The following is a 21,036-nucleotide window of genomic DNA, read 5'->3' on the forward strand; positions in this document are numbered from 1 at the left end:
GGAGCTGGCTTTACAGAGTTGAACAGTTAACTGGGGACCACCCTTTAGACTGTGGCAGTCATGAAGGTAAATTACTGCTGGGATCTAAAGCAGGACCATCCATCCCATCCGAGTTCAGCTGAACTACAGAGCTTGGAGCTATGTCACCCAGCTTGGGCATCTGGCATAGATCCACCATGGTGCTCAGGACCATATACTCTCTGTGCCCACCCACGCTTCATGGACAAGCCCTTATACACAGGATGCACCATCCCAGGAGCGTTGACTGCAGTGGGCAGCAGCCACATTGCAGTACCTACCTGGTTACACTCTGCAGGATCTTCTGCTCATCCTGGTCCAGGCACACGGCGAAGGAGGACTGGAGACCGATAATCTGGACCTTGTCTACTTTTATCTGGGACACACTGATCTGCTGATGGAAAAAGAGCCTGAGTGAGTGAGCTACCAGGCTCAGTGCATTATCCCTGTGCAAGGAAGGGGAGCTGGGCACCTCTAAGCCAGATCTGATGGCCAACAGTAAATAGATCCCCCAAGGAGCTACTGTCTCCTGCCCTGCTTCCTCCCCAGCTGACTAAGGCTGATATCCTGCTACCAAATATAAAAGCACCTTGATTTGAGTTACCTGATTGAAACTTTTTTTGGATTTGGAATTTTGCCTTTTGACCACCTCCGTCATCGTCAAGTTGAGACACTCTGTCTTTGAGGCTGTAACAAAAGCAAACTGTTATCACTTGGGTTTTCTGGGCCACTGGTGGGAACCCGCGTTGTCCCTCCACCCCTCAAAGCACCCCAGAGACAGTGGTTGTCAGCAGGACTCCACTGTCAAGGGAAACACAATCCCATTCTAGCTTTCCTTGCCCAGTGCTAACCTACACGGAAAGAAAACGGTCAGAGAGACAGAGGTAACTTCAGAGTAATTTCCAACCGCTTTCCAAACATAGCAGCAAAGGGGTTTAACTGTCTTAGGACCTAAACAGGAGAAAACCCATTGCCCCATCATCACGACGAAATTCCAGCTCTCCCAGCATGGCCTTTCCTGCAGTCCACCTGGAGATGCTTTTTCGTGTCTGGAATTACAGTGACATCCTGTGGTCAAGCTGATGAATGTGAAAACCAACACAGACAATTCAAGGGGACTGGTTTTCTCTTGGAAGGAAGGAGATTCATGAAGGAGAAGCTTCTCCCAAAAGTGGAACTCAGAACACCCCCTGAAGCAAACGCACAGAGCTGGCAGCACAAGTGAAGCTCCTGAATCAGTGCAGAAATACCCAACTCAAAATGTATAGAGGAGGCGAGAAATTAATTCCTGCTGGGTGTTTTCCAGGGTTGTCTGCATGGCTGCATGGATGGGGTAGCAACAGGAGGGAGAGGAGGGACAGAGGTTTAGGTTGAGCTCTGTGGGGCATGCAGGAGCTGTCTCCGATGTGGTAGATCACCTGTTCGCCTGGCTACTCTGCTCACAAACCACACATCTGCCAGACACAAAGCATACAAGGAAAGTGGACCTAAAAAAACCCTCAGTTTACTTGGAACTGGGTGTCTGATTGCCAAAACAGCAGTTCTTAACCAACAATGAACAGGTATTGTTTCTAAACACACACACAGAGTAAAAGTCTTGCTGCTTTTAAAAGGCTCAAAGCCTTATTAATACCCCATTGGAAACCTGATTAGAAAAACAAGTTATGAAGCAAAACCACGTGGCCACCAGCTCTCTCTGAGCTGCAGGAAGGAAGCCAGGCTGAAGCATCAGCTCAGCAAGAGCCTGCTGAAAGTTGCTGCAGATGGCAGGACAAGTACCCTCTCCCTTGGTCCTACTTCACTGAACAACAGTTTTACCTGTCTCTCCTCCTTACTAAACAAGTGTTGTTCTGGAAAGCATCACTCTCCAGTGACAATCCTGCTGTTTGGACCGTCCCAGCCCTGTCCCTAATGGACATCCCATTTTCCTGGCTGGAAGCTTTAAAACAATGGGAAATCAAATGCCCTTCATCCCCGATGTTGCTAAGAACAACCAAAGACTACAGTATGACCCAGGGAACACCAGGCACCTTCCATGTATCTTCTGCATTCACACATCCCTGCTTTGCTCCAGCTAGAAGATCCACACTGTCCTCTTGCTCCACCAGTCCCTCCCATTGCTCCCTACGCAAAGCCGCAAAGACCACCTCTACCCACCTAGTTCTTCATACTTCTTGCAGGCTTTGCTAAGGTTAACAGATGTGCAGACCTTCTCAACATCGTTCCAGTGACTTCTTCCGCTGATGGCTGTCTGCAGAGACCAAGCAAAGCCCATGAAATGCCATGCTCCCGGCTGATGTTACCCTGCCTCCCACCCCTAACCACCTGGCTGGACTAGCTCAGGTCTGGAGCCAGAGCTGCATAGACAACATTTTAGTAGGCACTAAAATTCATTTAACCTTGGATTTATAAAAATTCCCCAGGCTTAGCACTAAATAACTGCAGAGGGACCAACAAAATAGGAGGACTTATGTGGCCAGCAGCAGATCACTCCCCCAAAGCAAAGTCCACCAGTGTAAAGTGGCACCCAGTACACGTCCAGTCTGTGGCAACTGGCTGCACATTCTCTGTTTTACTGGGCTAAACAGGAGTGGAAAGCCACTCCCAATTAGCCAGTAAGTAGACAATTAGCTCGAGTTTGGTTTGTCTGGGCTTGGATTCAGGCTCCTCCAGCACACCGCCAGGATTTGCCCCTCTCAGCCCCCAGCAGAGAGACGTGTTTGCCCAGCACTGAAATGGTTTTCTGCCCCATTTGCCTTTGTGCAAGCCCCATGCACTCACCTTGCTGTAGGCGATCTGTAGTGTTAGTGGGATGGCTTCTCTGTCTCCATCTATGCCCAGCCTTTTGCTGCCCGGACCTGCACAAAACAAGGAGCAAATGTCACAGGGTGGCCTTTTAACCCCGTTCTTCAGCAGGCTACTGATACGGCAGCATCCTCAGTACCTACAGAAAGGGGAAAAAAATGGTTTGCTGAACACAGCTACGGAGCAAAAAGGCAGAAAGAAAAGGTGGCTTAAAAGCTGCCAGAAAGCAATTAATCCAGTGCAGAGATTTCAACACAAAGCACAACAAGCAGCTCTGGAAAACTGAAAGCGGTGCTGGCTAAGCCGGTGCAGAGGGGTCAGTGCTCCAGGGAAAACACAAAGCAATAAAAGGCCGCGTTGCTAACCCAGCTCCTGTTTTTCCGGGCATATTTGTGCCCACATTAAATTAGCCTTGAAATACTGTGCCCGACACTTACTAACTTTTTTTTTTTTCCTGGATAATTTTTTGCAGATGTTAAGTGGTGTGCTGCCAGACAACCCAAGGGAGAAAAAAAACCAAACAAAAAACAAAACAAAACCGAAGTCAGAAAGGATTGCTCGTTTCATGAGTTATTGGGAAGAGGTCTCAGCCAAGCTGCTATTTTGGGGGAGTGGGGTAGTGACACTTCATACGGAGGGTATTTTATGAGCACCGTTTAGAAAGACAAGGAGAGATCAGAGAAAAGCAATTGGGTAAAAAAAAAAATAAGCACCGAGTTGAAATGCAGTATTGTTGGTTGGCCGTGAGATGTCTCTGCGAGCTGCGGCACAGCTGACAGCATCTTTTTAGTAGAGACAGCAGTGACAGGACGAGGGGTAGGTTTAGGCTAGATATAAGGAAGAAATTCTTTACAATGAGGGTTGTGAAACACTGGAACGGGTTGCCCAGAGAGGTAGTGGAGGCCCCATCCCTGGAAACATTCCAGACCAGGTTGGACAGGGCTCTGAGCACCCTGATTCAGTTAGCGGTGTCCCTGCTCGCTGCGGGGGGGTCGGACTAGATGGCCTCTGGGGGTCCGTTCTGATCCCAAAACTTTCTACGATTCTGTGATTGTCCTCGGTACCCACCAGAGCTGGAGACCATGCTGCAGGCTGATGCTTCTGCCATTGCTTCTGATCTCTACTAATTTGATAAATTCCTACTGTGAAAGCTCACGGATCTCCCTTGCAGGAAGGCTACAAGTATGCACACAAACCTTGCTTTGCCCCGTAAACTAAGGAAAATGGAAAGAGGGGTTTTATATAAATGACATGCCTGGAGACAGAAAGCAGCAAAAAGAAAAGATGAAGAGCTGCACTTGGCCAGGTGCTGATGAGAGAAAGGAAACGGGCTTGAAGCTGTCTTACTGCAGATGTGTTTTAGAGCTCACAGCACTAAAAACAACAAGGCATTGCCACAGCTTCACTCTTGAAGAGGAATGTGAGAACCGTAACGCCTCACTTCCAAATTTGTGAAGCGAGATCTGGATCTTTGCTCACGATGCAGCCCGGGCTCAGATCTCTCTCGCAGCCCACACTCCCCCCGGCCCCTCTTTGCCGTTCTCCCGCAGCCCAGCGGTTTGCAGACCTCCACCCCGAGGCCGGGGGTGCAGACGCCGTTACAGACCTGACGCCTTGATGGCCCGCGTGGCCGCAGAGTGACCCAGCTCGAGGGAGTGGATGAAGACTTCGGTCATCTTTTCTCCCCCAGTGAAGGTGAGCTGCCAGGGGTAGAAGAGAGGAGATGGGGTGGTGAGGAGACCCAGCCTGCCCCAGGCAACATTCACCCCTCTCAGTGCTTTCTATAGGAAACAGGTCAGTTTGGGAAAATCCTTTCAAGTTTTCAAAATACATCTTTTTACCACTGGCTGGGTGACACTTGCCTTTAGCTGTACTCCCGACTGTTTTAACAGATCAGCAGCAAGTAAAACTGCCCAAAAAAGTACTATTCACTGAAAGAAAACTCCCCAACTCACTGAAAAGAAAGCTGACGATGAGCCTAGCAGCAGGGTCTGGGCATGGCTTTGAGTAACACAAATCCCACGAACAGCAGCAACCCTGCTCGCCACAGTCCCACTGCAGGTGGTCCCACATCACAGCACCAAAACAGTCCTTGCAGCCGGGCATTCAACCTTCCCCACCGCGTCTCCCACATGAGCACACAGTGGGGCGTGGAAAACGGGCTTTGTGGAAGGGCTCGGTTTGGAAAGCAGAGCACTGGAGGGACTTCCAGCCACGCGAATAATCTGTCGGCACTGACAGGAGTCGCTTTGTGTCATGGGGCAAGGTATTTGGATGGAAAACTGCTTGTGTAATTTAAGGATTAACTGGGCAGGACATGCACGCTCTCAATCCGTGAGCCAGGAGCATCAGCCAAAGCACTGTGGGCACCTGGGGAGTAAGAAGAGACCGAGCTCTGCCTCACCAGCCCACGGTGGGTGTGCCATACCCCCATCTGCTTCACAAGTAGGTCCTGAGTTGGTGGCACAGGCAGAAGACCTCCCCTTTCCCCCCTGCCAGTATGGGGCTGAGCCCTTTTGCCTACCTCCGCCTGGTAGAGCTGCAGCAGGACGGGGCGCGTGGCAAAGCGGCAGTAGTAGAGGATCATGTCTGCTAGGATGGGCAGTTGCTCCGGGGAGTCCTCCTGGGGCTCAGTCTCCGGCTTGGCAGACTGTCATGACAGAATAAATCACAAGCCTGATGGTGCATGTGGTACCCACAGCCCAGTGCCAAGAACTGCCTGTCCCACCCCACTGGCGACAGAAACGCTCCTCCTGACCCCCACGAACCCCCCATCTCCATCCCATGTCCATGTAGCACAGCTTGCTGTACAGGATCATGGTGGCCCAGCTCTAAGCAGAAGCTCTCTGCTCAGCTCCCCTGTACCTCGGGGAAGGGGACATACCTGACACAGAACGTCCATGGGCAGGTTCATCAGCCCAAGAACGTTGCGCTCGTACCATGGGTCCAACATGCCGATGTAGTGGGATATGTCGTTGGTGCTGCTCTCCGTCCTAGCCAAGGTGGGATCCTGAAACCAGACACACTGGGGTCATGCCGGGAGGCCCCCAGGCTCCTCACCCCATGCTTGAGGCTGGTGGAAGAGGCACCAATGCTCCCCTCAGCCTGCCCTGCCAGCCTCCTCGCACACCGCTCTTGGGGCCAAGTAGAGTGCTGGTGGCACCGCAAGCCCCATGGCAAGCAGAACACTCACCGCCTGTGCCGAGGCCCGGAGCTGAGGGTCCCCTGGGGACGGAGAGTGATGCATCAGTGGGGTCGATGGAGCCAAGCAGCTCCTCTTCACAGGGACGTAGAAAAACTGCAGCTTGAAGTACCTTGTCAGTGAGGGGCAGGTGCTCTCCTTGAGCCTGGGAGAAGGTAGGAGAGGGCTGGGTGAGTAAAGCTCTCCAGCGTGTCCCAGCAGGGCCAGGTACCTGCAGCTGGGTCCCTCGCACCGCCCAGCTCACCTGAGGTTGCTGTAGGCTCGGGCCACTTTCCCCGAGATGCGGTCGGAGCCGAAGACGACGACGCGCAGCGTGGACACCTTGGCATCCTCATCGTAGCTGAGGAAGGGCCGTCGGTGGAGGCTGAGGTGCCGCGGGGCGAGCGGGGCCGGCAGCCGCTGGCTCAGGACGTGCTGCGGCAGCGAGTGAGCGCGTCGGGAGCGCGCCGGGATGCGGTGCTTGGACTGGGGGGTGCACAGGCTCTCGGCCCGGCGCAGCGGCAGCGAGAGTGAGCCCGTGTATGGGTAGTCCTTCAGGTCCCTCCTCAAGACCAGCTGGCTTTTGCTCTTGAACAGTTTGTAGATCTTGTTGGTCAGCGTGTGTCTGTATTTGTGGTGGGTCTTCTCCACCTTCAGCTCCGGCCTCCCCACCATGTCCAGGGAGCTCTCGTCGCTGTCCTCCGCGTACCCACTGTCCATGCAGTCCTTCAGGCTGGAGACGAACGACTTCAGGGACTTTCTGGAGACCACCGTCAGCTCTGAGATAGAGTCCTTGGAGGCGGTGAAGAGAGACACTCGTGAGGGCTTAGATCCCTCCTCTGACAGTGCCGAGTACACAGAGTCTTTGGAAATGGTGCAGATGGGGGAAAGCAGCGAGTCCCGGTCAGGGGAACAGCCATCAGTTTCCACCTCCTCCTCCTCCTCCTCTTCATCCTCTTCTTCATTCTCCGAGGCCATGGGCTCAACAATGCTGCACTCTTTGCTGAGGACATCATTGAGGATATCTGAAAGGCAACCCAAGGGAGGTCAGGTTTGGTACGGGATCCACCATGGCTGCTGGAAATGTCACGACCCCAGACAATGACATTACTACAGCGTGGCCAACACTCTCTTTGATCCTGCATGTTTTGAAACAAGGAGCTGAAAGCCTCCTCCTGAAGGTTTTTAGATTACCATACAGCACTCAGATATGGCAAAACAAAATGTGTTTCTCTCCTTGAGGTCACATTCTGTTTGGGTTCTCGAAAGGCAAACACCAGTTGGGGTTTTGCGTCCTTCCTACACAGATTTCACAATGTGCCTGTGTCTGATCCGGGTTTATCCAGAGGGCAGGAGGAAAGCAAGGTATCTTGATAATCAAGCCCCAAATCACCCCACTGCAGGTGGCCTCCAGGCAAGGCTGAACTCGCTGCAAAGCCCAAGCCAGAGCTCTGGTCCAGCTCGCTGGAACCAGCAGGCAACAAACACTAAACCTTCATGGGAACAGAAAAGGTCTTCCAGGAATGGGGAAGCTGGAGAGACCAGCTCAGCAGAAGAGGAAGCCACCATTTCCCCTGCAAAGCTGCTGCAGCCGGGCCGAAAGCACGGCGAAGGCACCCATCCCTCAGCCATCCCAGGTGGGGGAAGAGCTGTAACGCCCGAGGGGTCTCAACCCCACAAAGCCCTGACATCTCAGTGCAACCAGGCTTTTCCAGCAACATTTCCAGGGCACAAGCAAGGTTTACTCCTTGCAGAGGAGGTTTCTACCAAACAAGATCTCCATCCTACTAATACCCCACAGACACGGGTGTGACGAATCTCTTCCAGTTTAATAGAAGGCACAGCTTTGCCCAGGAGATCAAGCCCTGCACGATTTGTGTCTGACAACACAACGTGTTTTGGGGCCACCAGTGCCTTGTGCCCAACAGCTCGGATGAGGGCTTTGCTCGAGATCACAGCAGGCATCACGCCCAAGCTGGCACCCATGGCCTCCCCATCTGGGAGACACCGGCACCCACTGCATTACCTCTCCCATCACATCACCACCAACAATTTGTTGCCAGCTCCTTCAGGCTCCGGCCCCAGTTTGTGCAGCGTGCCCGGCTCTACATGGCAGTGCCCGCAGAGCTGAAACGCTGCTCAGCCACCCCCGCGACGGGGAGCAGAGGGCTGCAGTCTCACTAGGGGGGGCGGGGGACCCCCTCCACTTACCAAAGTTATCCTGATCCCAGCTGTAAGTGTAGCAGCGGGCGGTGGGGATGGGAATGGTGTGGAGCTTGCGGGGTTGATCCTCGCCTGGGAAGAAGGAGAGGAATCAGTTTGCAGGGAACACCGATACGGCTGCTGACAGCTCTCCTGGCTGGTGGGAGATGCCGCCCACCCCACGCACATGCTTTGGGCAGTCCAGGTCATGCAGAGCACTGATGCTCTGTCATTACCCCCGTGAAGTCACATGCAATTGGGACAAGGGGACATTTCACACTTGTAAGAGCCATCAGACATCACTGCTGCCATCAGTTTCTGACTGAATGTTCTCATCTCACCCACAAAGGCTGGAGAATTTGTTGTTGTCGTTGTTTTAATGAAGAATGAGAAGCAAGTTCTGGCTCATCACGTGGTTATGAAATAGAACCTGGGTTGGTGGGGTTTTTTTTGTTGTAGTTGTCGTTGCGCTAGGTTGAAACTTTGCGCAAAAGAGGGTTTCACTCGTCCACAGCACAGGGGAGCTCATCGCTGCTGCAGGGGCTGAGCGCGTAGAAAACCCTGGAGGAAAGAGGGGCCAGGAAGGGGGGTTCTCACCCGCGATGGCAGGAAAGGACGCGGCTCCGGCGATGTCCTGCAGCACAGACTGCAGCCGCTCCCGGGCTGGGACAGGGTCGCTGCTGGCAGCTGCGATCTCCTGTGCGTCGGCGGCGCTGGCATAGATCTCCGAGAGCTCTTCCAGTGTCTTGGACTGGGGGGAGCAGAGCCAAGGTGAGAGATGGAAGGAGGTCTCTCTGCAGTTGGGACGCATGGGTCTTTGGGGAAGGTCACTAACCACACCACTGGGCAAATCTCTCTCCCTCCTCTAACTCCTACCCCTTCAAGTCCCCCCTAGACCTCTGCAAAGAAAAAAAACACCTATGTTTGAACAACCTTAGGGGTTTTCTTCACAAGTTTTTCCCCCCCCAGCCACCAAAATAAAGTGTTTCTCTGGTCAAATGAACACTTTTGCTGCATTTCAAATCCAGGGGCTCTTCCTTGCTACACTTAGGGATGGAGAACGGAGCAAAAAGCAAGTTACCCCCCACAAACCCTTCGCCACACTTCACAAGACCGAAGCATAGACCTCACGTCTAACCTGATAACAGACTGGAAAGGCATACTGTTCCTACAAGAAGTGTTATCAAAAACTCTTTTTCCTTTGTCAGTCGAATATTATTTCAATCATGAAATCCACCAGCCAACTGTATGAAACTGTTCCCAGCGGCATCGTGGCATCACCGAAGCCGAAGCTCCCCGAGCCTACCTTCAGGAGGTGGTGCAGGCTCTCCAGGTCGCAGCGGGTGCCGAAGCTGGCCTGGTAGAGGTGCTCGAGGAGCAGGACGAGCGTGGTGCGCTGCGGGTGCTCGCTGGTGCTCAGCTTCTCGGCGATGGAGAGGAACTCGCTCTGCACCTCGGAGCGGTTGAGCAGCAGCACCGTCCTGGGGACAAGGGGATGGTGGTTACGCTGGGCAGCCAGCCTCGGATGCTGGTGGCACACAAAACTCTTGGATAAATTCGCACCACATGGCAGCAGCCTCTCAGTTGGAAAGTCTCGGGGCTCTGCAGGGTGCCAGACCCATGCTGCCATGCCAGCTGCGGGCACGGAGCCGGTAAGGGATGAGCAGCCTCCATCCTACCCCTCGGCACCATCCCTGGCACCATTTCTCCTGCCACATCTGCAATACCATCAGCCCAATAACTGTCCAATCGGGCCCAGACAGGGCTCCAGCCCAGCAGCCAGCTGTCCAAACTGGACATCCAGCACATCCAACAAAGGAGTAAATAGAAAATAATAATGGCCCCTAAAACATCTTCCCCCTGCAAGGTGTGGGTCAGATCACCACTTCTGGGCTTTAAGGAAAAGAACCACATCCTTCAGCTACACTTTTGCCCTGGATCGCAACATGAATACTCACAGACTTTGAATTCCCAAACTTGCAGCCCAGAGAGCACGTGTTTCCATTCACGGAGGAGAGCAGTCCCCCTCACTGAGCAAAAATGGCTCTGAATTAAGGATGTGCTCTGGTTTGCTTGGTTCTAGAAAGCTCAGGCAACAGGCACAAGCTTTCAGTAAGCCCAAGGTTCAGTTGTGTAGAGCTTTGTGCCAGGTTTTCAGGGCTTTTTATGCAAATATAACCACCCTGCTGTAAGTCATCAGTGGTTACACTTGCACCAGTATAAGCGTGTAGAGCAGGGGAGCTGTACTGGGAAAGCAACACAGCAGCACCAGCGCAGCTGGGTGGGATATAGGTGCAGATCCAGAGCTGCACGGCATGAGGGGACAAGGCAGAAGAGCAGGACAGCCCTCCTGCACAGAGTGCAGTGCACGAAGAGCTGTCCCTGGGGCTGGCACTGCAGCCAGGAAGGGCACACACCGCCCAGGCTCATTTTCCTATTTACAAATGAGGTGCCCTGGCAGGAGGAAAGGCTCAGCCCTCAAATAAGGTGCAAAGTCTGACTGCGCTGAGAGCTGCAAGGCTTTTATTAATTGTTGCACTGGGGCAGACTCGCTTCTGTCCACCCTCGGACTGGTGGCTCCCAAACACGCAGATCAAAGCATCTCCTGGCTGTTCTTCAGCCTGTGCCGAGATCAGCAGCTCCCTGCGGAGCAGACTTTGCCTTCCCCGGCTGTTTTCACTCAGATCTGCAGCCCTGCGGTAAACATGGCTGTGTGATAACCGACATTGTCCTGACCCACAGCTGTGGAGATGCCACAGCCACTTTCCTCGACCCCTCCCACAGCTCAGCCCAGCTATCCAGCTCTTCTCCCTGGCACCCACCGCTACACCTTTGAGATGCTGCTCGCTGCAGCCCCACTGCTGCTCAAGCAGCGTGGGATGGTGGGGATGCTACAGAGAGAGACGCCAGCAGTGCCCACGGCCACACTTACACAGTGGAGCTCTGGTAGTTCTTCACGGGCAGCCCCTGCTCTGTCCTCACCAGCCTCTGGAATGAGATCCCTGGAGGAGAGAGCAGAGGACAGGAGACATGGCAGCACTGCAAACTGTCCTGCTTCAGGAGCACATTGATTTTGTCTTCTAACGTGATCCCGACCTGGCCAAGCTACAGCATGGAGCAGGCATGGCCGCACCAAAAGTCCTTATGGGGACAAGGGACTATGCAAGGGGACCAGCCTAGGAGCAAGGAAGCCTTGGAACAGGAAAGGGTGAAAGCCCAAGGGGACAGGAAGGCAACCAGGGGATGGGAAGGGAGAACTGCTCCATCCCCAGTCCCTTCTGCCCCACTGCCGATGTGGGATCGGTTTTGAATTGCATGGGTGGTATTTAGCAGCTTCTGCCACTTGCTTGAGCCCCCCCAGGCCCTGGATCCTACTTACGGACAGCAGGTCACTGCCACCTTCCCTCCCGCAGAGATGGAGCCCAGCCTGGCCCCAACAGAAGCCAGGCCGGCATGAGGAGCCCGTGTCCCTGGATGCCTCCCTGGGACCATACCCTGCTGCCATTGGGAACCCCAACCAGGCAATGTCTAATGGACCTGGACTGGGTGGCAACAGCAAAGCCCATGTCACCCCCAAAAGGCAAAAGGACCAGGGTACATCTTGGGAAAGATCTTACAGTGTCATCAAGATCCAACGCCCTTATTACTGCAAGCAGCCACATCCCAACCCCAGCTGCTGCTCAACAGCCAAGAAGCAGCACCCATGGGGACCCAGCACCCACAGGAAGCTCATGTTGATCCACACAGGCCCCCCAGTTACAGCAGCGCTCACCCCTCTTGCAGAGACATCAGCCCCAGTTTGCAGAGAAAAGCTATTGCATTCTCAGCAAATATTGACAGCAGCTTGTTCTCAGTTAATATTTACCCTCACTTCAATAAAAAGATTTCACTACAGCCTCGCAGTAGGCCACGGAGGCCATGCACCAAGCATATAAGGTCCTGGCCAGCTTTCCAGCAGAGGAGACATTTTTGCTGTTCTTGGCTCCAGTTGAGGGGAGAGGCCACGGTGAGAGGCAGCAACTGGCTCCCCAGTCCCGGCAAGCCAGCATCTCCCACACGGCAATTTTTTGGCAGGGTGGGGGAATCTCACACACTTGTAGGAGGGGAAAAGCCTTTGGACCAAAGTCCCCAGCTCAGGCAGCCCCAGGCACTTGTGATGGCACCAGAGCAGGACGTAGCAAACCCCCCCCAGCACTGGGGCTTTCCCAGTGGTCTGTAGAACACGGACCTGACCGGTGTCACAGCAATAAACAACCAGATAGGAGCTGGGAAAGTCCACGGCTGCAGCAGTGTGGGACGAGCGTTGCCATATCCATGCTGGCCCTGTAGCTCCAAGCTGGAGGCTGGACGCACCACGACAGCCCAGCCAGACTTTGCCTGGTGGCCATGGCCATTTATGCTGACAGAGCCTTGAGCTCGGTGTTAATCAGCCAGTCCAGTGTCAATGTTGCAGAGGGTTTTGGGTTTTTTTTAAATCTTTTTGTTCTTTTGAAAGCATCTTTCATCCCATCTGCACCTACAAGCTCCCACCTCCGCAGGACGTTGTTGCCGTGACGGAGACCCTGCATTTCAGGTCCCCGTCAGGGCTCTCCAAAGCAGCTGCCTGGTTTGAGGATGGGGAGAAGCATCCCCAGCCTCAGCCACAGCCCACAGACCCATCTGAGGCCTCAGAGCCGGTCTCACTGCCGTGGCCCTGTGCAGGATTAAACAAGGGCTGAAGTCTGCTCTGTGTGATAACAGCTCTCCATAAGCCACCAAAAGACAGGAAGAATAGGAGAAAGGGCCTTTTAGAAATAATTGGAAAAGCTGCTCCATTGGGAACAACAGGACATCTACGAGGAGTCCTTAATTAAGAGGAGCACTGCGGCTGCTGACAGATGTGCCCAAAGCCGTATCACAAGGTAGCGTCTCAGCTGTAAAGAAAGAGCCAGGGAGTCCCCCAACCCTATGGAAATCTCCACGCAAGGGCAGGCTTGAAGGCTCCAGCCACCTTGATGCCGATGAATGGACCCAGTGTTATCACCCCAGTTACACCACTAAGCATCTCAAACTGAGCATCTCAAACAAAGCCCAGGGCTGGGTGGGAGCAGCCAGCTCATGCTTTGCCATGGAACAGACCCACCAGACTGAAAGGCAGCCAGGAAATACTTACACGTTTCACTAATCCACACTGGTCTGGAGCTGAGAGTCCTTGGGATGCTCCCACCACCTTGCACGCAAGGCAGCCACCGCAAACACAACCCTGCCTTGCTCCTCTGGAGGAATTTGGTCTCACCCTGTGCTGGACCACCAGGGAAAAACATCCAGAGGATAGAGGGCTAAGGTCCTCGCCTCCCGGAAAAGCTGAGGTTTGGGACGCGCTAGGTAAATGTGGACACCACGCTCAAGGGAGTCATCAAGCAAGAGGGGTATGAGACAGCAACACCAGGAGAGTCCACGGAACAAACAGGGGGTGGTGGTGGCAGTGGGTGTTTGTGGGGAAGCAGGGCCAGCAGCACATGAAAACCCCACGGGCGGGAGAGCTTACCAGGGGCCTTGAGCTCGTCGCTGATGAAGGTGAGCAGCTCGCGGAATATGTTGCAGTAGGGCACGGGCCAGGTCAGGAAGCTGTGGTATACGCTGGCGGCCCTCAGGAGCAGGTCAGAGCCTGGTGGGAAGTGAGGAGCCTGCAGGAGACAGGGAGACCCAGTGAGAACGGGAGCAAGGACACGGACCTCGAGCAGTGCGTGAGAACTCGAGGGTTTAGGCTGGAAGTGGATGGCAGGTCAACCATGAGCCAGCAGCGTGCCCTGGTTGCCAAGTAGGCCAATGGGATCCTGGGGTGCATCAGGAGGAGTGTGGCCAGCAGGTCGAGGGAGGTTCTCCTTCCCCTCTACACTGCCCTAGTGAGGCCCCATCTGGAGTACTGTGTCCAGTGCTGGGCTCCCCAGCTCGAGAAAGATGAGGAGCTACTGGAGGGAGTCCAGCGCAGGGCTACGAGGATGGTGAGGGGACTGGAGCATCTCTCCTACGAGGAGAGGCTGAGGGAGCTGGGCTTGTTTAGCCTGAAGAAGAGAAGGCTGAGAGGGGACCTTAGAAATGCCTCTAAATATCTTCAGGGTGGGTGTCAGGAGGACGGGGCCAGACTCTTTCCAGTGGTGCCCAGCGACAGGACAAGGGGCAATGGGCACAAACTGAAGCAGAGGAAGCTCCAGCTGAACATGAGGAAGAACTTCTTCCCTCTGAGGGTGACGGAGCCCTGGAACAGGCTGCCCAGGGAGGCTGTGGAGTCTCCTTCTCTGGAGATATTCCAGACCTACCTGGACACGGTCCTGTGCAGCCTGCTCTGGGTGACCCTGCTTTGGCAGGAGGGTTGGACTGGGTGACCCACAGAGGTCCCTTCCAACCCCTAACGTTCTGTGATTCTGTCAAGTGGTAGGAAGAGAAGCGGATCGGAGCAGAGCTTCACCCCGTGACACCCCCGGTCATCTCCCAGGGAAGGGTCCCTGCTGGGCACAGCTCCGAGAAAGCTTCATCCGCTCTGCACCCTCCCAACCTCCTGGCTGTGGCTCACGCACCAGAGTCTATATATAAATTTCTTTTTTAACAACCCCATATCCATCCAGATGAATCGCATCACAGCCTGTGCTTTTGCAAGATCTGGCAGCAATGATTTCCTTGGGATAATGATGCATTGTGCTAATAATAATAATAAAAAAAGTATTTCCTGTGAAGGCTCCGCTCCTTCTTTTCATTAGCATTGCCTATACATTTTGCACAAGTACAAAGCATAATGAAAAAAATTTGCCTTCTCTGTGCAGTGATATTGTCCACCTCCCTTTCTGATTAGCCCATCTTTAAATAAAATGATGAAAACCACTGAAGCTCATCTCTCAGCTTGTGCAATGGTTGCCTGGTCTTGATCCCTGTAGATTCGTACAGGATCTTTTTTTTTTTTGAGGTGAATTGATCAAAGTAGACTGTGATGTTGCAGATGAAAGCCACCCTGATTCCAATGACTGTCCTGCGTGGCTCCGTGGGGCCCTGGACCCCGTGGCTCCCTGGGGGCTGGGATCAAGCTACACGCAGCAGCCTCAGGACTTACATACAGGACCGCATAGTAGAAGAGCAGAGCCAGGGGCGTTACGAGATCGTAGTCGCACTTCTCCTGCACCTGTAGGAAACAGCCCGAGGGCAGAAGGGTGAGCTGGGCTGCTCGCCATGAGCCTTACCCGAAGGCATCCTTCGAGGTGCCGGGAGCATCCCCGACAACGCAGATGCACGCCTGACCCACACCATCACATCACTGTCCCCAGTGCATTCCCTTGTCTCCGTAGGAAAATAACCCCTAAAGCCCCAGTAACCCACACTGATGGGACAGGCAGATCAGCACAGGCTGCCGCTCCTCCGCCTTCACCCTGGAGAAGCTGGATTTGCCCAAGCTCCCAGCCCTCCGATGCTCCCGATCCCTGCAAAGCTGCATGAAGTTCTATGAACGTGGCTGAAAGCAGCTGGTTCGGAGAGGCAAGCAGGCAACCCAGCCCCTGCAAGCGGCTTGCTAAGCTCAGCAGCACGGTGCGACCACGGATTTGTGTCCCAGCCTTTGCCAGTGAACAGCCAGCAGAATTATTTCACCAAGGGACACAGTGATGGCTCAGGGATACACTTGCAGACACTCTCTCCCCTTGTTCATGTGCACAGCACAAAGTGGAATAAACCCTTACAAAAACTCTAATGTATAAAACTGCAACTAGACCAATTCCAGCCATTACAAAAAAAAGAGACTAAACCAAATCCTGCTAATCTTAACTGGTATCAGCTCTGCTAGACAGCCCTTCTCTCCCCAAAAATGAAAGGCAGCATTTACCCCATCACATGAATCCCAGCGCTGAGGATTTCGGAAACACATCACTGTTTCCTGCCACATCAAGGGATTCCTCCGAGGTCTTCCCGGCCACAGCCCGAGTCAACCCTGCTCAACCGACGATGCCTCGAGCTTCTCCGGCACATGATGGGACTGCGGCAGGCCGATACGATCGGCCCCGCTGCCGTTTCGCCTCCCCACTGTGCCTGACCCGGCTGTTGCCTGCCGGGCTGCTACACGGTGCAAACCCTGCCCGTGGTCCCCAGTGTCCCAGCTCCACTCCCAGCCCTGCAGAAAACCTGGCAGAGCATCAAAAACGACAGGAAACCTTCAATTTGCTCCAATTTGGACGAGCAGCTCCCAGTTACACCGGGGGAAGGTCTGGGGAAGGCTGGCTCCATCCGTGCAGCCCTGCAACCTGGGCTGCCCCTGCCCGGTGCCAAGCACTGCTCTGGGAAATCAAAACACTTCCCCGTGGATGCACAGTGCTGCTGGAAAAGCAGATATCGGAGCTGGGTTTTTCCCTTGCAGTTCCCATGTGCTGAAAGCTGGTGGGACACACAGGGCTGCTCCCAGCAGTGTTTCGGACCCGCCGACCCAGCATCACCTGCCTCCAAGCTCCAGTGCTCCGGCAACACCTTACCACAACACAAAAATCACTTGCCAAGCTCTGCAAAACTCCACTTCAGGCAAACCCTGGAGCTGACGCCGTCTCAAAGCCTGCAGCCCCCCCCCCCCCCCGGCAGCCCCCCGACTCACCTCTTTGGCCTTGCTGAGGATTTTCTCCACGAGGATGAGGTAGTTGCTGGCGTCTCGGCTCACCAGCTCCTGCAGGCTCCAGCAGTTCAGGCACAGCCCGGCTGCAGGAGAGACAGAGCCACCGTCACTCACAGCCCCGTTCAAGAAGGTGCCAAGGAGGGACGAACAATGTGAAGGGGTCAGGGTGAAGATGTTCGCCGCCTACATCACAGCAGAAGAAAAAACCTCACACCCTCCTTCTGGACAGATCTAATCTCAAACTCATCTCTGTTGCATCACTTCGTACCCAAGTGCCATCTCGCTCGCGCAGCTGGGCTGGATGCCTCTGCCCCGGGGAGGCTGGGTCACCAACACGCCCACGCTGCCAGCTGCCCGCTGCAGAGGCCAAGGGCACGTGCGTGGCGTGGTGGATGCCCACCTTCAGTCCCCCTGAGCACACAAAATCCACTGGTGTGACCCTCCAGCCCTGCTGCCCCCAGGCTCCATCACCCCAGATGCACTATCCCAACCCTCAAACCCTGCAAAATTCAGCTCCCCGTCGGGCGCACATCCAACCCCCTCCAGCTTCATCCCATCTGAGGGAAGATGCTGCATCCCCACCACCACCTTCCCCACGCCCTGGAGACGCACCATCACATCAGCATCGTGGCAGGCAGAGCTCGAATCAGCATCGTTGTTAAGCCTGCCCAGTGTTTATTCTATCTCTTAGCACCTTCAAAGTTTCATTAAATGTATTAAAACCCAACCAGAAGATTAGCCAGACTGAGGGAGGAGAACTGCCTTGCAAAAGGATGGAGGGTCCTTCACCCCAGCTGACTGAAACCCCCTTGACCTCCACCCCCAGAGATCTGCCGCTCGCTGCTGGGACCCGACCGGTGACAACGGCCCAAGGTGTTTCCCGAAGCCGTCGCTTTTCTTGGCTGTCAGGGCCACCTCCCGGATGGTCTTGGAGGAAATGATCTGTGCAAAGGCTGCCGGGCGCCTCCATCCATCCCGGCCCCGCATCCCGGGGGAGGAGGCAGTGCTCTGGATCTGCAGAGCAAGAAGGGAGCAGCACCTCCTCCTCCTCCTCTTCCTCCTCCCTCCCAGGGACCCGGGCACTGCACACAGCCCCATGGAGGAAAATTATGGGGAAATTTCAAGCAAACAGCCTAATAAATATCCAAGAAGGGTCTGTGTTTGCATCTCCCCCATCGCCATGGATTCTGTCACCAGGAGTGGACGCAGTGCAGACACCACACACAGCTCGGTCACCGCCCACGGCACAGTTCAGGGTGTGCTGGCACCAGGGCTCTTCCAAGCTCAGTCCAAAAGCAAAAATTAAGAGAAACAGCGTCTCTCACTGCAGGGAACTGGGGCTAACGATCAGAGAGGAAAAATAAATATAAATCCAGCCGCTCTTCGCTCACGCAGTCTATTAAGTGGCACAGAAACATAACAAACACCAACCCATGTGTGTTGGCTGTCACGTTGGAGCTAACAAGGAAGAAACAACGCTGTGAGCTGGCAAGGGGACAGCAGCCTCCACCACGAATCTACAGGTTACACTGTCTGACCCTCAAACATCATTCCCAGCTGCAGAGGGTACAAATTCATCAAACATACAGACACGTAAATGCTATAAAAGCACCTTTACACACCTTCTAGGTGTTAAACAAGATGAATTTAAACCAGAGGGGAGGTCTGCCACAGCCCAGCTAGATGAGGGACAAGCAGAACTAGAGCTAAGGTTGCTAAAACAGCCTTCCCTTGTGCCCCTCCATGGACAGGCATTTGCTTACCAGGACACACACTATTTGTGTGGCTTTATGCCTAGCTTGTAGTTGAATTAACAGAGCAAGAACCTTTCCCCACAGAAAAGTCCCCCTGCTGCCATGCAACTTTTTACTTTCTATGAATTAACATTTTCCAGCAGAGAAAGATCCTGCTGGAAAGCTTCCAAGGAGCTCAGATGCACTTGCTGTTAATTAGAGTCGCCTTTTTTAATTCGCCTCTGGTGCTCCTGGCGTTTTGCTGGGTTTGCTGACACCGGAGCGCACCCTTAGATCGTGACATCTTGTCAGCGAGGGCACAGCCACAGCGACCCGGTAATTCCGCGATGCTCCCGGTTTCCTCTGAGCCAGCGCAATGGCACAAAGCCACGGCTCTGCCTTGGATGACTCCGGCAGATCCCTCAAATAAATCAACATTGTCCCAGAGTGCGGCATCCTCCAGGGAAAGCCCCAGCACCTGTGAGAGAGCCAAGCAAGCAACAAGCCCAGCAGAACTGGTCAGAGATGCCAGGGGCTTTGCTGACCTCGGCAAGAAGCAGTTGGACTGACGTGGTGCCTTGAAACGACCCGTCCCGCTTTGGCCGGGAAGATTATTTCACCCAAGAGAGCCCGGCTGCGGCTGCCCAGGGCGAAGCCCGGCCGTGCGGAGCGGGATCCGGGAGAGCATCGGCGCTGAGCTCCGTTGGGTGCGTCGCCAGACGGGCAGAACGCCGCTCGCTTCCTGCGTGAGCGTAACTGCCAGTGCCAAGAGCCCAGCACGGCGCAGGCTCTTTCCTTCCTCTCGCTTCTAGCGAGGGAGGAGGAAATCGCAGCGGCTCGCCGCGTTACTCTGCGCTGAATGGGGCAGGGGGACAGGCACCAGGCTGCTTCCCCGGGCAGGAGCTGGGGCAAACCCCCTGGGAACGGGCTGGGGGGACGGGCAGGTAGCAGGGACACGGGTAGCGCTCGAGGGAAGCGTCTTACAAATATGATTCAGACCTGAGGTCTTCTGACCCATTTCTGGGTCTTCTACAGGAACTGTGAGCTGAAGCACAAGGACGCAGCCAGGTATATTTGAATAACATCACTATAAGCAGAATTTCTGTTTAACTCCTGGTCATGGTCATGGCAAGGCACTGGGATTACCCTGGGATTAAGCCAACCAGTGCTGGGATGCAGCAGACTGCCAGAGTCTGAGCTCCTACACTTGGCAAAGCAGCACAAACCAAAGACACACTGAAACAGCTCCGTCCTTGCTAAAAATAGACTCAAGCACAATATGCAGCTTGGATATCCTGGACACAATAAACAAAGACCACGCGGAAAAGTGAAGCGTCCAGCACCACCAGGCATCAGCTGGGACAGGGGATCCAGAGCCGGGTGAGAATTCCCCTCCCTCCGCATACAGCCCAGGTCACGAGCACCCACTTTCCAAGCACTTGGAGCAAAATCAGTCCCTGAAACCATATCCCCTATATCCAAACTAAAAAAGATTTTTAGGGCATCGAAGGTGATGCTCCTAATGTGCACAGGTCAGGAAGAAAACTCCCAGGTGACATTAAAAGCAGAAAGGAGCCACCCACCAGCAAGTGCCCTCTCTGTCCCTCTGCAGATGTCCTGCATCCGCCTGGGACATGGCTGGGTGCTGCGGTAGCACCAGGGGACGTTTACGAACTGCAGAGTAGCACTGTGTTTATTCCCAGGCCAGGGAGAAGCTGCAGCCAGGTAAGAAACCACATCCAGAAAGTTTTATTTGCAGTCACTCCTCCATCTCAGCGTACCCGAGCAGATGGCTCGTTGCTGGTTTGGCGTGATGGAATTGTGCCACCACGCCAGGTCAAGCCATAAATCACAGGGACAACCAGGAGCAGTGTTTTACAGCAGGTCAGAGAGGCACAAGGCATGAAGTCCAACCTGGATGCATTCCACTGTGCCAGGTATGCTCAAAACTGGCAGCACCAGACCATGCCGGGCACCCTCCCCGTGCTGGGGTGGGTGAGGGTAGGATGCGCGCCGAGGGCACGCAGAAAGCTTGAACTGGGCTTTCTCCTGGACTTTGCACTTGCTGTTTAATTCCCCAAAAAACATTTCTTGCTATGAGACACAAGGGAGGCCCCAGATCTGTGGGGAGCGTGCAGCTCAGGGATGCCCTGGGATGTCCCCCCGGATGGGCAGAGGGACGGTCCCTGCCACCACTGCAAGCAGGAGCTGTGCTCCCCGTTACCCCCTCTCTATCAAGTTGTGCAAGCACTGGAAAGTCCTTCACCTCACTCACCTAAGCCCATGACAAGGCGAGGTTTGCAGGGCTCAGGCAGGTGCCTCTTGGCCGAGGGAAGTGAGAAATAAAATCACGCACACAAACCACTCAACGCCTTAAAGGAGAGCGGTCCACACGGGAGCTGTGGGGTGATCTCCGGCACTGGAGGTGTCGAGATGCACCTTGTGCAGGCAGCACAAACTGGAACTTCACCTTCCAG

General features: G+C 54.4%; 1 protein-coding gene across 3 annotated transcripts in view; it reads right to left on the bottom strand.

The window, feature by feature from the left end:
• The window catches only part of PIK3R5 (phosphoinositide-3-kinase regulatory subunit 5), a 64,428-nt gene that overhangs the window by 3,608 nt on the left and 39,784 nt on the right, over positions 1-21,036 (bottom strand). For 2 of the 3 annotated variants that reach the window (XM_075441142.1, XM_075441143.1), the window contains exons 3-18: positions 16,809-16,909; positions 15,291-15,359; positions 13,734-13,872; positions 11,139-11,208; positions 9,513-9,687; positions 8,804-8,957; positions 8,216-8,299; positions 6,270-7,029; positions 6,017-6,170; positions 5,708-5,833; positions 5,348-5,473; positions 4,430-4,523; positions 2,800-2,876; positions 2,176-2,269; positions 623-705; positions 300-412 (exon numbers count right to left, since the gene is read on the bottom strand). In XM_075441142.1, the coding sequence (XP_075297257.1) occupies positions 300-412; positions 623-705; positions 2,176-2,269; positions 2,800-2,876; positions 4,430-4,523; positions 5,348-5,473; positions 5,708-5,833; positions 6,017-6,170; positions 6,270-7,029; positions 8,216-8,299; positions 8,804-8,957; positions 9,513-9,687; positions 11,139-11,208; positions 13,734-13,872; positions 15,291-15,359; positions 16,809-16,909 (2,419 nt within the window). The remainder of the gene's footprint in view (positions 1-299; positions 413-622; positions 706-2,175; positions 2,270-2,799; positions 2,877-4,429; positions 4,524-5,347; positions 5,474-5,707; positions 5,834-6,016; positions 6,171-6,269; positions 7,030-8,215; positions 8,300-8,803; positions 8,958-9,512; positions 9,688-11,138; positions 11,209-13,733; positions 13,873-15,290; positions 15,360-16,808; positions 16,910-21,036) is intronic. The other variant, XM_075441144.1, reaches the window with a different exon arrangement.

The sequence above is a fragment of the Opisthocomus hoazin genome, chromosome 21 (assembly GCF_030867145.1).
Source record: "Opisthocomus hoazin isolate bOpiHoa1 chromosome 21, bOpiHoa1.hap1, whole genome shotgun sequence".
In the NCBI taxonomy this organism is placed as follows: domain Eukaryota; kingdom Metazoa; phylum Chordata; class Aves; order Opisthocomiformes; family Opisthocomidae; genus Opisthocomus; species Opisthocomus hoazin.